This window comes from Alosa sapidissima, chromosome 2, assembly GCF_018492685.1.
Source record: "Alosa sapidissima isolate fAloSap1 chromosome 2, fAloSap1.pri, whole genome shotgun sequence".
NCBI lineage: Eukaryota > Metazoa > Chordata > Actinopteri > Clupeiformes > Clupeidae > Alosa > Alosa sapidissima.
Genome location: NC_055958.1, coordinates 10,344,079 through 10,359,313, shown reverse-complemented (window position 1 = coordinate 10,359,313; position 15,235 = coordinate 10,344,079). Strand labels below are relative to the sequence as shown.

Sequence of the window (15,235 nt, the reverse complement as noted above, 5' to 3'; positions counted from 1 at the left end):
TGCCAGTGACGTCACAATATTTTTCAGTGTGTTCAATATGCGTCAACCACCTTTTCCTTTCAAATTACCCGAAATACCTTCAAATGTTTGTATTGGACGCAACAACATGCTTGCACTTACCTTGCACACTAAAGAAGGCAGTGCGTCTAAATGTGTCAGCAATAATTAAAGTAGTATATTATGCAAAGTGCAGCCTTCTTTTGTTTTTCTGCTTATATAATTTTAAATTACAATAATATAGTGTATTGCATTATTTCTGAAACATTATCATCCAATAGTGCTTTTCAGTAGGCCTAATTGCAAATATCAGTTTGAGTTAAGAACCCTGAAATGCCCTAGACTGAGAAAAATCATGGTTAAGAACCAAGTACATTTTCAATTTACAACTTATCTACTCTTTCTATTCATATAAGTGAGGCTTACCTGCTGGAGGTCTGCCATGGAGTACAAGTGGATGTGCTGAAGGAGGTACTCTCTTGGGAAGATTCTAAAAGACATATGTATATTCAGTTATGATTACCTAAGGACTTTGCAGGAATGCTCTGAGTGGGCTAAAAACCCAAGAGAAAAGACGAGAATAAAAGTGGTGATGAAGCAGTATTGCTTTGTTTCTAGATGGTGGCTAAATCTTAACTGTCCACACATAACATAAACTGGCTGACTGCTGTAAAGTTAGTTTGATATTGGATATTTATTGGATATTTTGCCTTGCATGCGGTGCATTCTGGGAGTTGTTGGCTTTCATCCACATGAGCCAAAAATACAATTTATGCCTTTTCTCGGTCAAGAAGGCACCGGAATAGTGTCACATTTCTACTATATAAATTACCCAATTTCAATACAAATTCATCTTTCCAGCGGTGAAATATTCCTTTAACCCTTAGAACCCGATTGACACAAAGTGCGTCAAAAAAAACACACCCTTTCTTCTCTGTTACATTGTCCGGAACTGTTCTTCGCAGCGAGATGAAAACTTTATTGTGTGACAGAGCAGAAGTGGGGCTTTCCAACGAGACTAGGCACTTTTGCATCATATTTACAGTCTACACTTCTCTGCGTTCACCTGCACACCCATTACTCTCGTTTGAATTACTCGCGAACCTGTGATCGCATAGATATGGCAAGCATATCAGGTGAAAGAGGAGACACAGGGCTATCCATTGTTACCATGTATATCGATCCTTCTGGCTTATAAAGACGGACGAAGTGACTGCAAAATAATAACGTCATGTCCATAAACCAACACTGCACATCCATTACTCTCATTTGAATTACTCGCGGACCTGTGACCGGATAGATACCACGCATGTCAGATGAAAGAGGAGACACAGAGCTATCATTTGATACCAAGTACATCCTTCTGGGTTATAAAACAATGAAGTGACAGCAAAATAATAACTTCATATAGCTGGACTTACCCTACATTTTTGTCTGTTTTTGTGGCAAAGCATGTTTATAATCCAATGTTATCGTGTGTTTCTCTATGGCAAAGCATGTTCCTAATCCGGTTTTGAGATCCTAGCAAATTCCTGCATGGCATCCAATTCAAGGCTCACATTGCATCCCAATTTGTTCAACAAAGAAACATGTTTTTTGCCTTTACTTTGTTCATGGCAATGCATTAAAAAGTTGTAGAGAATCATTATGAGTGCATACACCATAGGCACACACAGGCTAACACGCAAACTCGGGTCAAGTCAGGTCAGATCAGTTCGTGTCACAGATATGGAGTGCAGAAAGGTCATTTTATCACTAAATATAAAAATGCCATTTATTTCTGTAAGGCGCACACCACATATGTCCCTCCACCATGGCAATGATATTGCCAAATTCAGGACAGTCTGCTCTACACACACATGCAAGTCGAGCTGCCAGCTTGCAGTGGTGAGATACTTGTCAAAATATAAGAGTTTTTATAATACGCTTTTTGTATTTTTATTATTTAAAAATCAATTAAATCAATGCAAGTATTAATACATGAAATTGTGGCAGATTTGGGTAGCCTAGACTCTGCTGAAAAAACAATATATAGCATGTATGTATGGCACTTACAATGACCAGGATAAATCATTTTAACTAAACATGGTGAAAATGCCCTTAAAACAGTGTAGGGTTCTAAGGATTAAGTACTTTTTACCATGATTTCCTAGAGCATGCCACATAATCCAAGTTCAGTTCATTTTACTTTTTTCGTGAGATATTCAAATAAATACTTTTTTTCACACCACGAGCTAGAAATCACTATACGTTCTTTGAAGCTGCTCATTGTAGACATTTGCTCATGACACTGCAATTGGGGGTTTCTTACCAGGTGATGAAACTTGCAGCAGTAGCCTACAGACAAGGTAGACCAGTTCTATACTTAGTGCAATGAAATCCAGCCCTCCGCGCTCTCGTCGTTGCCTGCTACGCGGCGTTGCTATGCCTACCCTGCTCTGCTGAAATTCATCACGGGTAACGTTGTGCTGAAGCCAGTATGCTATTCAACTATTCTCAGCCGGACACTACGTTGCCCGCAATGCATTGCGCACACAATGTCAAAACCATTTCTGTCTGGTGATACATGATTTAAGCGGCACCAGCGAGAATACAGGAGGGAGGAACTTTCTCTCGTTGCGTTTCAAAAGAGAAAACAGATGTCACTCAGTTTTCAATGGAAAACAAATTCCAATGTTCATTTACAGTGATGTCTGCCGTTTATGACACATAATGTGAACTAATTCACGTTCAAGTTCTTTATTAAAAAATGTGTTGCGTTCAGTTCAACGTTCACGAAAAAATGAGCGTGTTCAATGAACGCGTTCTTTTGAACTCATTCACGCACAACACTGAGTTACACATGCACAAACACTAAGCTTCATATTGTCACATATGTTTCTAATTTGGAAAATTAAAAAATATGAGCATATTTGTTAGCTCTTATTAAAAATGTGACCGAAATACGTCTGAACATCAACACCGCATTTCTGTATCATTTACATGTGACTCAAAAACGGTCGACTCATATTTGGCAGTGACGACTACCACGGAAGATGCATCGTAGTTAGAAACTATGCTTTTGGGAAACGTACCCCTGCTTGGCCGCTAATTTGAGACACTATGGGTGCCTACACAGCTTCTCTGCTTGCTTCATGAGAAAAAGTAGACACATCATGGATGTCTACATAGCTCACTGCTTGGCCCCCAACAATTGAATCCTACCAAAACATCCAAGTTACTGCAATATTGGGAAATTATTACATTTATAGGTGTCTGAAACCAACATTATATTACATTATTATATGGCTCTTCACAATGCAGGTAGAACGCTCCATTGACTTGAATGGGATTTCCCAAAGTTCTACCGGTCATTATTTTCGCCTAATGACCTCTAAATAATGACCGCTGTCAATGGTAACGGATCTCATTCAAAAGTGAAGGCAGACGGTTGATCAGCTGTGTTCTAAAGAACGTTTGATTCAAGTTCAGCGTGTGTTGCGAACTATGTTTCTCAGCAAAAGCCACAATGAAACAGTAACAAATAAATGTAAAGAGACATATCGGAAATCCCCCGCCCGAGTTGGAAAGTGTAAATCTCCCAGCTATGTCGATTTTAAATGCTCTTTTACACTTGATTACATTACTGCTTTAATCCGGTCACCAAGTTATGCATTGCCCGGTCTTGCTGTGTGTGCAATACAATGTAACGTTTTTGCTACAAGCCAGGCAATTACGTCACGTTTGCGTGTACAACATCGGGCAGTACGGGCCAAATGGAAAGAGGCATCATTATTCATTCAATGAAGAATATCTTTTATATGTTTGAATTTCATTTTTACAAAAAAATTAACAATTTGTGCCTATCCTTATTAATGCCTTTGTTTTTTATAAGAAAGATTAGACACTGACATAGATAGATAGATAGATAGATAGATAGATAGATAGATAGATAGATAGATAGATAGATAGATAGGCCTACATATGAATTAAAACATCAGACCAAGGGGGACCAAGATGGGAACTTTAACGTGGAACCACAATGCGAAAATAATATCTTAACTTTACCATTTTATTGGGGTGATGTGGGACTTGAAAATTCCCCATTTCCAAAGTGGGGAAAGACGGAAAAAGTTTGAGTACCCCTGCTTTAAGCTATTTACTGTATGCCTACTGAATACAAACAAAAGCATTTGGTTATGGTCTCTAAGTGGACGCTTTTCTCCAGCGACTTACATCATAACAAAAAATCTAAATGAGAAATAGGCCAATAATAACATGGTAAACTTCTTTCTATTCAGTGCTTACCTGCGGCGGAGGTCCTCAGCAATGGCAGCACGGCAACTGAATAGGTAAGCACGCAGTGACTGCAATCTTTGCCGGAGTGTCAGCACAGTGGCCAATAGCTCACAGTGCCGGTAGAGACAGGGGTTCAGTTGCTGAATATCTAGTAGGGGCTCCTCATACACAAACTCCAGAAACTCCTTAGCCTGCTTGGACACCTGAGGATCATCAAAGAACAGGAACAGAGCCATAAAGAGCAACAAAAGACTTTGGTATCAATATGATCTTAATGTGGGCAGTTCCACAATCAGGGTAAGCAAACTGCTTCAGGATCAGATTTAATAAGCTTCTTATTTTTCTACCTTCATCTGGTAATGGCTCATCCATTCCTGGTATTCAAAAAATGACCTCTCTAATGAAGTGATAATGAGTTAGCCTAGAAATCTAGACGCACCCTAGCGGCAGCAAATTTAATTAATAAACTTCTATCAGGCCAATCACATCATGTATAGAGCAGTCAGCGACAGTTCCGCGTGAATTTCCTGCTACTTGAAAACAAAGAAGATGGTTGCTGCTGCTGGTGAACAGTGGTCTTTGAATTGCAACTAGTTAAGCTTTTTTTTAAAAGAGCAAAAGTTTGATCAATTAGCCAACTAGCTCTGTTGGTGGGAAAATGCATGGGACTCATCAGTTGTAGTGCTATCCTATTGCGTGGAGAGCAAATTTGAAAGACAACCATTTATCCTGCCCCTCAGATTGAGCAGTGCCAATGGTACTGTATGTTCCCAGACCCTACATTTTGATGTAGGTCTGGCTCGTCAGGCTAATAATGAGTAGTAATTAGTCATGAACAACTTTCAAACATGTTCTGTGTTACATAGTCACTCATAGTCATGAGTAGTTTCTTAATTTTCTTGTGCAAGATGGGAGATGCTATCAAATGTATTATCTAAAACACTATGGACATTTGCCAACCTTATACAAACTAGATGTACCGCAAAGCGGTACAAAATATGCCGCTCATTCCTGCACATTCTCTCCGCTAAAATAAACACTTGTCAATTTGTCCTGCAACTTTTGTGTATGTAAATGAGTGTGTGCATAGTTTTTGTGAACATGTGTGCTTCTGTGTGTTTCTGCATTTGTGTGTGTGCGCATGTGCCTGCATGTGTGTTTTTTATGTGTTTGTGCCTGTGTTTGGCGTTTGTGTGTGTGTGTATGTGTGTGCGTGCATTTGTGCGTGGGTGTGCGTGTGTGTATAGCTGATATGCGCCCCCCCCCCCCCATGAATGGAATTCCATCAAACTTGGCATGCATTCAGATGGTGTGATAATGATCCTACACAAATTTTGTGGTTTTGAACCTGTCAGCCAAAGATACCTGTGATTACAACACCTCATTTTTGCCTTTCATTTTTAACTAGGTGGTGCTACACCTCAAATGAGTGGATATGGGATGTGTTGACATGGCCCCTGGAGACCAACAAACCAAAATAATTTGGTCATCCTAGGCCTTACGGTTCTCGAGATATTCAAAGAAAACTGTGTCCATCCATCTACAGGCCAATTGGTGTAGTCACTAAATGTACACATATTAATTTGCTATATGGCTCCCCCCATGAACGAAATTCCATGAAACTTGGCATGCATTTAGAGGGTGTAATAATGATACTAGGTTTCAAATTTCATGCAGTTTTGAACACATCAGCCAAAGATACCTTCGATCGCCTCATTTTTGCTTTTTCATTTTTAATTAGGTGGCGCTATACCTCAAATGAGTGGATATGGGATAGGTTGACATGGCCTTTTCAGACCAACGACCAAGTTCTTTAGGCCCTAAAATTCTCGAGATATTCACAGAAAACTGTGTCTGGCCTACCCTCCTTTCCTGGTGTGGTGGGTGGGCGATGGATCAAAACAAAAAACAATGGTTCCGTGTCATCCTTGAGGGGCTACATTCCCACCAAGTTTCGTGTAGCCTGTTCTTTTGTTGACACAAATTTACTGTAGAAAAAATAAATAAATAAACAAAAAAAATCCAGAACAAAAAAAACTCTGCTAGCGCGACGGTCATAATAAAGAGAGAGACCTGTAAGTGTGTTAATTTCGTCAGACGAGACGAGACAAGACATTTTCCATGACTAAGACGAGACGATGACAAGACTGCACTACTGTCCTGAAACACATCTTTTTTTTCTTTTTTTAAGTATATTCTTTTGTGCTTCGTATGCCTTTAATGACAGGACAGTGGAGAATGACAGGAAGTGAGTGGGAGAGAGTCAGGGTGGGATCCGGAAAGGACCACGGGGCGGGAATCGAACCCGGGTCGCTGGCGAACGGTGCAGATGCCCCAGCCAGTTGCGCCACCGCTGGGACCTGACTAAGGCCATCTTAAGATGCATTATTGTTGACGAAAAAAGACGAGACTAAAATGTTTTGCATGAAATAAAAACTAAGATAAAAGTCTACAAAATGAGAAGACAGAATATCTAGCTGTTACGTTTTCAAAATATTCCGAATGAGTTCATGTGAAACAGCTTTCGAGTAGGCTAGTCTAGTACTGTTGCTATCTTCACCTTCACGTTTTTGAGTGTTCATGGGATTTCTTTGACAGTTGCAAAGGGAAAAATGTGAGGATAGTCTTGCGCCCAGTGTACAAGTACGACGTTCCAACCACTCAGGTCTTCGTCAGATAGGCCTACCATTACCTGTTGCAATATATCTGTGTGCATTCCTACATTACGTCCATTTCTTTGATAACATGATTTGCTACCACGTAACAATAAGCCGCTATTATTAGGACTCAACACGTACGGTGGTAATATGCTGTGGGCTTTAATTAGCGCATTTCGGGTAGCCTATCCAACATCTGGGCAATAATTATTGAACAAATTGCAGTCAACATGCCATGACAAATATTACCAGTAGTACTGACCGAACATGAAATAGATTGTTTACAAGTTATGGTAATGATATTCTGGCGTGAACGTTGCGCTTTCATCACATTAGCACCCTATGATTAGGCTACAGCTCGTTATGTCTCGTCAAAATGACCTCGTTATGTCTCGTCAAAATTCATTTGATGAAGGAAGGTTCGCTTTATCCCAGAGAACCATAGGCCTACTCGTTTCACTTAGGCTAGACTAAAACAGAAGAGAAGAACTTGGCACTAAACATGTAGTCGTGTTTTCTATAGCATATTCGTTAACCTGTCGTTCTTTGAACTCTTTAAAAATGTTGGGATATGTCTGCGAGGTGTTTAGCCATGCGTAGCCTAGGCTACTGATTATAAATGACTTTGACACATATTTTACAAACGGGCCTCTGTGTACCTGATGGCTTGCCTTCACTATTCCCGATGTATCCCATATAGTTCCAGATTTCACTTCACCTTTTGTTTTATCCACAAGGCAGAGGACTGTCGGCAAAGAACTTTGTTGACGTTAGCTGCCACTCACTCACTCAGAGATGCCTGCTTGACACGCCCTCTTGCCTAGATGCGTGCAAGGAGCAAAGAGCAGCAGTTCACACAGACGCAGAACGTTATTATTTTAATAAAGTATCGATTCTAAAAACGTCGGAAATCGCATCGTTTTTTGCGTGAAGGCATCGTGATACCTTTTTAGTATTGATACACCGTGCAACACTAAGGCCTAGTGTAGCCTACATCAGATGGCCTAAAGATTAGGCCCCTCTGCATTCAGTGATTTGCAGGCAGTAATTTCAACACTGACCTTGATCTAGCCTTGGCTATTTAAAGGTACTTTATTGCCAAAACACAACACAATGCAAATGAACTAGCCTATAACAAACAATAAAGGACTTAAATCACACACAAATTGCGATTTTACTGACTAAAAAAATATTAATTATGTAGGAAGTTTAGAACCCAGAATTGACTTGCACACCACAAAAGTGCACCAAATTCAACACAAATGACTTAATACACTTGGAGGAGGTCTGCGTCCTTTCTTTTACAGATATTTTAGGATTTCGCCGTGGTATCGTTTCAGTATCGAGACATTGCAGTTCTTGATATCCCGTTGAAATGCCAGTCTGAAATCATCCAGCTTGTTATCCAATGATTGGACGTTAGCAAGGAGAATGCTAGGAAGGGGAGGACGATGTTGTTTTTTCATCAATCTGACCTGCTCTTTTCCCTCTTTTCCTCCAGCGCCGCTTCTTCCCAGGTAACCAAGGTAAACAACCGGGTAAACAACTTTGGTAACTAGCAGAGTGAAAGTCCCTCGATATTGTTGCAGATTGCAGATTTAGTCCAATAATAAGAGAGTCTGTCTATCGTAAGTGATTAGCGTTTGACACACTGATGAAAAGTGTGAAAATAACACTAGAAAGATGAAAAAAAAAACCTTAAAGTTGAAGAGGACACTAAGTGATGGAAGCCATATGTCCGGCGCTGACATCACAATTCAGTGTACAAATAAGAACATTGATGTCTAGCATTATTGCAAAGCTTATCTTCTGCTCTTTCTTGTGATATGTGCTCCATATTTATGGAATGAGGAGTTAATAAGTACTGAAATGAGAGCAACCAGTACAGAGATGGACGGAGAGTTGAACACAGATTATAACTGTTTTAATTTTATGTAAATTCGGAATTATCTTTCTCGCCAACACGTCGTCACACAGACAAGCAGCTGCTATCCTTGGAGAGATCAGACAGTGTGGTTTCTTGAGTCAAATAAATAAATAAATAAATAAATCGATAAATAGATAGAGAGATAGACAGATACATATATAGAGTACTTATAAATTATAAATGTTATTAATACCTTGTATCTGTTGGTGTCCCAGTTGTGAAGCAATCGTGCAGGTATAATGAACAAGTTGTCCTGGTGACAGTTTTGGCAGTAATACCTTCCACTATAGTAGCAAACCTTTGCTTTGTCTTGTGATAAACCCACTGGTCTTTGGCAACCTATAAGAAATACAAAAACATCAAAAATCACTCTGAAGTATTAATCAGTTTGTTAAAATAACTTTGATAACAAATAACTTGTACTATTTTAAACCTCAATCATACAGCTGTACATCCAGACATTTTAATGTGCTGGGAATGCTATACACTGAACTGTTCATTAATCCATTTGTGCTGGATGCTGCACGACGCAACATTCCATCTCCCGCCTGTTGCTGCATAGCACAGCATTGACTCTCCCGCTGGTTGCTGTGTAGCACAGCATGCTTATTATTTCATGTTTCTAGGTGTACAGAGGCTTAGATATTAAGGTTTTGGTAGACGTTGACAATTCTTAGTATTTTTTCAGAAAACCCTCAGGAAATAAGGATAATAGGATTCTATAGGCGTTTTTAGAAGGCATATTAGGAGTAAATGGGTTAAGTGATTTCACCATAAAGTGAACAGTACCCTTGTAAATGTGGTAAGGCAGTGTATGTGGCTATGGCAGTTGGATGTACTTGACACCCCAAGCAGCTAATTTAGGGGTGGTGGTTGTCATACAAGTGTCACATCAATTATGTTTCCAATTATATTAGGATACAAAATAAAGTCTCTGCCCAATTTAGCACAACTTCCAGTGTAAACCACAGCCACATCTGGTTCCCTATCCGAATACAGATACAAATAATTCTATTGGTTGCACCAATACAGACAATGATGTCACTGTTCACCTCTTAACACACATTACCTTTAAATTTATTTATTTAGCAGATGCTTTCATCAAAAGCACCCCCCTGGACATTTGCACTACCCTATCCCATCCATAGTGTTCTATCTATTTACAAATGCACATACTGTAATTACACTTACATATAGCCATTTTCTACTGTTCTTCATACTATTCATCCTGCACATACACTTATTCTTACTACTCTTGTAATGTTACTGTTTCTGCACTACAATGGTACTGTTACCACACTGCACATAGCTGTACATTCTGTAAATATCCGTCTTTATTTTTCATACTGAATTTTATATTCTGTTAATACTCTGCATATACATGTATCTATATTATTATTACTACTATTATAATGTTACTACTACTACATTGCATACATTGTTCATTTTACATAGCCATATTTATTCTGCTCTTAAGGTAACTGCTAATACACTGTAAATATTTATATTAATTTATACTACTCTAAACCACCTTCTATAAATCAACTGTATACTACTGTCTACACTGCACTATATTTATTTTCCTGTCTATGCACCACCTGCCTATACTTTGTACATCACATTGCACTTTTCTGCTTTTTTTGCACTTCTGGTTAGACACAAACTGCATTTCGTTGTCTTTGTACTTGTACTCTGCACAATGGCAATAAAGTTGAATCTAATCTAATAAAAAATGAGTATTGACATTCAAGCTAGCTTGCAAAGGACACCTTAGGTAGCAATAAATGCTACCAGTGGATGAGGGTGCATTACACTTACACAGATACACACACACACACACACTCGGATGCGTTTGTGCATCACAAGCTTCCCTCAGTGAGCTAGTGCATACAAGTTTGTATGGGGGTCATTCCGAGCCAAATCAGATAAGGTTTTTGCAGCACCATCTCAGATTTTGTTCAAACCATGTCTATATCAAGAATAATTCAATCAATTTGATCCCAAAACCAAGGCCTGTAAAATATTTCTGTTGAAATCCTATGTCTTTATTTTCAGTTCTTGAAATTACACCAGTTTTACAGCCTGAAAATCACATTATCTGGGAAGCAATGTTTGGACATTAACATCATGAAAACTATTATTCATAGGCAGCCCAAACTTTGTAGGGTTTGTACGGCATTCTCGTTGATTTTCTACAAGGACCTAGATTTGGAAAAAAGTGATTCATTAAGTCATTAAAGGTAGTATACACTTGTTTTTGTACGCATTTGGTATCAATCATACGTTTTTTCTTTATATGCTATATTTTATTAACCCTTTGCGGATGGCCTATTCTAATTTCGGTATTCCAGTACCGATGACATTCAGTCTAATAACTCTGCCATGCCCCAACTGATTTAATTATTGAAAACTTCCTCAAAAACATCACATCATAGGCTTTCTGGCTATATGATTGGTTAAGCGATTTGTGGCAGGAATTTGTTTTACTATGCGAGAGAAAAATCAAGACTTGACGTCTCCTTCAGCTGGAGGAAAAACAGCAGTAAGCACTATGCATGACTCATCTCCATGTTGTCTGAAGGAGAAACTGCTGGATCAACTAAGGAATTTTTTTATGTTATTAGTGTGCTTGCTGAAAGCAGCACACTATTGTTGGGGTCCTAGCACCAAAGGTGCAGGACCCCATTGTGTTTATGTATTTTTATTATACTTTCTTCTGCCATGGGAGTCTATGCATGGCAGCCCATGCCTTTGTATAGAGCTATCACAGGTTACTCTCTACAACCACAGGTGGCAGTGTGGTGACTCTATATAAAACATATTGATGTCAATGGGGCATTTTGCCCATGTTCAGGGTGGAAAATAAAAAAGAAAGATTTGCATAAGACAAGTCAAATTGGTGTTTTCAAAAAGAAGGGATCATAGAGAATAAGGAAACACATATTTAAAAAATCTTTGTATATTCCCACAAGGTGTTTGAGTGCTCTGAAAATGATAATCAAAATGATTTTTCAGACTTGTGAGGTCTGCTGTTCAGACCCTGAAGGGATTTGTTTTCTGTTCATTGCTTTTTGTGAGAGTGTTTCTACTTATCTCAGTAAGAAAAATAAATCAAGAGCCTATGTTGAGTACAAAAGGCTTAACAGAACCCAGCCAAAAACTCCAATAAAATTTGTATCAACTTTGAGGGACAGCTATGACCATGCAGGATTATCCAGACCAAACATGACGATTTTGCTACATACTATTCCTATTTATGTACCAGCATGCAAAATTTGAGCCTCCTACATGGTTTAGTTCTTGCGCTGTGGGCTTGTGAACTTTGACAAAAAAAAGAGCCCGAACAAAATCGACACCCCCCTCCCCCTGTAAAACTGGCTGTATCTTGGAAAGTATTGATCTTACATAAGAGTAATTTTACAGTGTGTCTCCTGGGTAACATAGGTACACCTGGTAATTTTTTCAGAATTTTTTGAGACCTAAGTGCGTGGGCCCTGGTTGAACTGACGTGGAATGACCCATATAACTTGTTAGATTCGAGACCTAAGTTCGCTAGCTCTGTGCCTTCCTGTACGCGCTATGGTGCCCGCCGACCCTGGCTGACGAGAACCCGCATGAGATGTGACGCAGGACGTCCCCTGATTAGCTAGTCGGTAGGCGATGCAATGTGCTGATGTGGCTCTTCAGAAACACTGTCAAGACCGTGCCAAAATTCGCTGATTGGCTCTTCAGAAACGACAACAAAACACTGCCAAAATTCGTGTCTGTAAAAAGTTTTATAGCTTTGTAGATCCAGTTTGCACACAAACGATGGATGTCGCACTTCTCCCAATTTCTGCCTAATTGTATGCGCAAAGACATAAGTTCCTTTATTTCCTGGAGCTATGAAGCTGTTGAGATGCTTCTACAACTTCATTAGAGTCCACCTGTGCCTAAATTAATTCATTGGCCATTATTAGGAGAGGTAGACATCTCTTTATATACAGTCTCACAGTTGATGGTGTATGTCAGAGTAAAAACCAAGCCACAAGGTCAAGAGAATTGTCCGTAGACCTGTGAGACAGGGTTGTGTGAAGACTCAAGGACCATTGACAGAAGTAGGATGCACCAGAGCTTAATTGCAAGTGTCATAAAAAAGGGTCTGAATACTTATGTAAATGGAATATTTTAGACTTTTTTTTTTCTAAATTTACAAAACACTCCAAACACCTGATTTTTTTGTGGAGTGTTGGAGTATTGTGTGTAGATTGATGAGAAAAAAACCCGAATTGAATCCATTTCAAGATGAGTCTAAAATATAACAAAATGTGGAAAACTTGAAGGGGTCTGAATACTTTCCGGTTGCACTGCATCTTCTTGTTTTGCCTCAGGGACAAAAATAAAAAAGCATAAGTATACAATATAACTAATAAAGTGTAGTTATCTATGAATGAAACATATTCATTTAAACATAACATTGTACACATAATTATAATAAACTGAGCTATTCCCACATTGGTTTTCATGTCTACTTAGCTACCCCAACTACCATTTTAAGTCCTATGAAAATGACCAAAAAAAATGCAATCACACCTAATTTTATCCTTAATATCTTCTTTTGTATTTGTTCCAGAGACCTCAACTATTGACACAGGTCACACAACATTAATTAAAGGACAATTCCGGCACAAAATGAACCTAGGGGTTAACGCTATAGCCTTCGGGGCACACGTACAGTAAAAATAAATCACTATTTCTATACCACTAACAAGGCTCAAAATAGCACCACACTTACACAGTAGCATAATGAGGGTCTCTACACGTAAACCGAAGCATTGAAAACTTTGTAAGTGTAGGCCTACAGGCAGTTTATTAAAAAGAAACACATTCGTTCACATCTGGTTCACATGCAGGCGATGTGAACTAAAATCAAATGTAATTTGCTCAATATAGGCCTATCAGAAATAATAGCTCTGATGTAACATAACTTGTCTAATGTACTTAGTGGATAACTGTCCATCTGGTCCTTCTGGAATGGATCGCCGCCTCCAATTACTTTTCGGGACATGGAAAAAGTTTCAACTACAGCCCTGTTTATCAATGAGGGGGAATCTTCAGACTCTACAAAACACTGCGTCTCTTGGGTGTCGCGACGCAACAGGTCCCACTCTTTGTCGGTAGCCTATATTCCGGCTTGAAAAGATAAGGACGTCCATCAAACCGAAAGGGTTCATCCTCGATGTCTTCAAATTAATAAACTGCCTGTACACTTACAAAGTTCTCAATGCTTCGGTTTACATGTAGAGCCCCTCATTATGCTACCGTGTAAGTGTGGTGTATTTTGAGCCTGGTTAGTGGTATAGAAATAGCGATTACTTTTTACTGTACGAGTGCCCCGAAGGCTAGCGTTAAACGCCAATAAGCGGTTTGCAATAAAACTGGTCACATTCGACTAGCATGAAAACAAATCCCAGCAAACGGTCGAACTCGGTACACATGTCTTATGAACACCTAGGTTCATTTTGCGCCGGAATTGTCCTTTAAGTATTGTATTTGCAGACAAAATACTGATTGATGCCATGTGGGTAAATAAATGGGTACCAGACCCTCAATATCACTAGTTTTGCACTTTGTTCCAAATCTATGGCTTTATATACAACTAATGGGCATGGAGTATAAACATCAAATGGTTCAGTCAGGGATGGGTACCGAACACTGTACTTTTACCGGTACCGACCGAATTAGGTCGGTATTACCAAGTATTGGTTCACATGACGGTGAATGGTGCTAAATTTCGGTAATTTCATGTGCATCAGGAGTGGAGTGCACCATCTGAGCTCATGTCTGAGTGTAATGTTATGTCTGTGTCAAAAGCAAAAGTTATTATTGCTAACTTAATACGCACCATTTAAACCTGCATGTGTTTGTGAATGAAATACACCCATCGTTCTGAATCGCAAGTGACCTGAATCCATTCAAAAGGGTAAAGCAAGACTTTAAACAGTTCAAAGTAGGGGTGTCACGGTTCACAAAACCCACAGTTGGGTAAGGGTAAGGTACTGTACCGAAAACAGTACCGTTGGATACCAACGCCGAACCTCAGACACCAGCAACGGTACCGATATTGGTTCAAATGTGATAGGTACCCAACCCAGTCAGTCATACTTTGTCTTCAATCCTGGGCAGGTTAGGAATAATACTTTTTAAGATATTAATGCTCAAACGTGATCTCCAAGATTAGGCATTTTAGAGAGTGTAGAAACAATACAAATTCAAGTGTGAAAACATTTATGAGAATGGAATTTAACAAAATTTTACAGGTCTTAGTTTTGGGACTTAAACATTATTTACACAAACTCTGAGTAAAACCTGAGATGGTGCAGCAACCATTTTCCTG

The 15,235-nt window shown here is 39.2% G+C and overlaps 1 protein-coding gene across 2 annotated transcripts in view; it reads right to left on the bottom strand.

Moving 5' to 3' along the window:
• plekhm3 (pleckstrin homology domain containing, family M, member 3) overlaps positions 1-15,235 on the bottom strand; it is a 61,427-nt gene that overhangs the window by 20,364 nt on the left and 25,828 nt on the right. For both annotated transcript variants that reach the window (XM_042067847.1, XM_042067857.1), the window contains exons 4-6: positions 9,053-9,198; positions 4,285-4,478; positions 424-487 (exon numbers count right to left, since the gene is read on the bottom strand). In XM_042067847.1, coding sequence (XP_041923781.1) covers positions 424-487; positions 4,285-4,478; positions 9,053-9,198 — 404 coding nt within the window. The remainder of the gene's footprint in view (positions 1-423; positions 488-4,284; positions 4,479-9,052; positions 9,199-15,235) is intronic.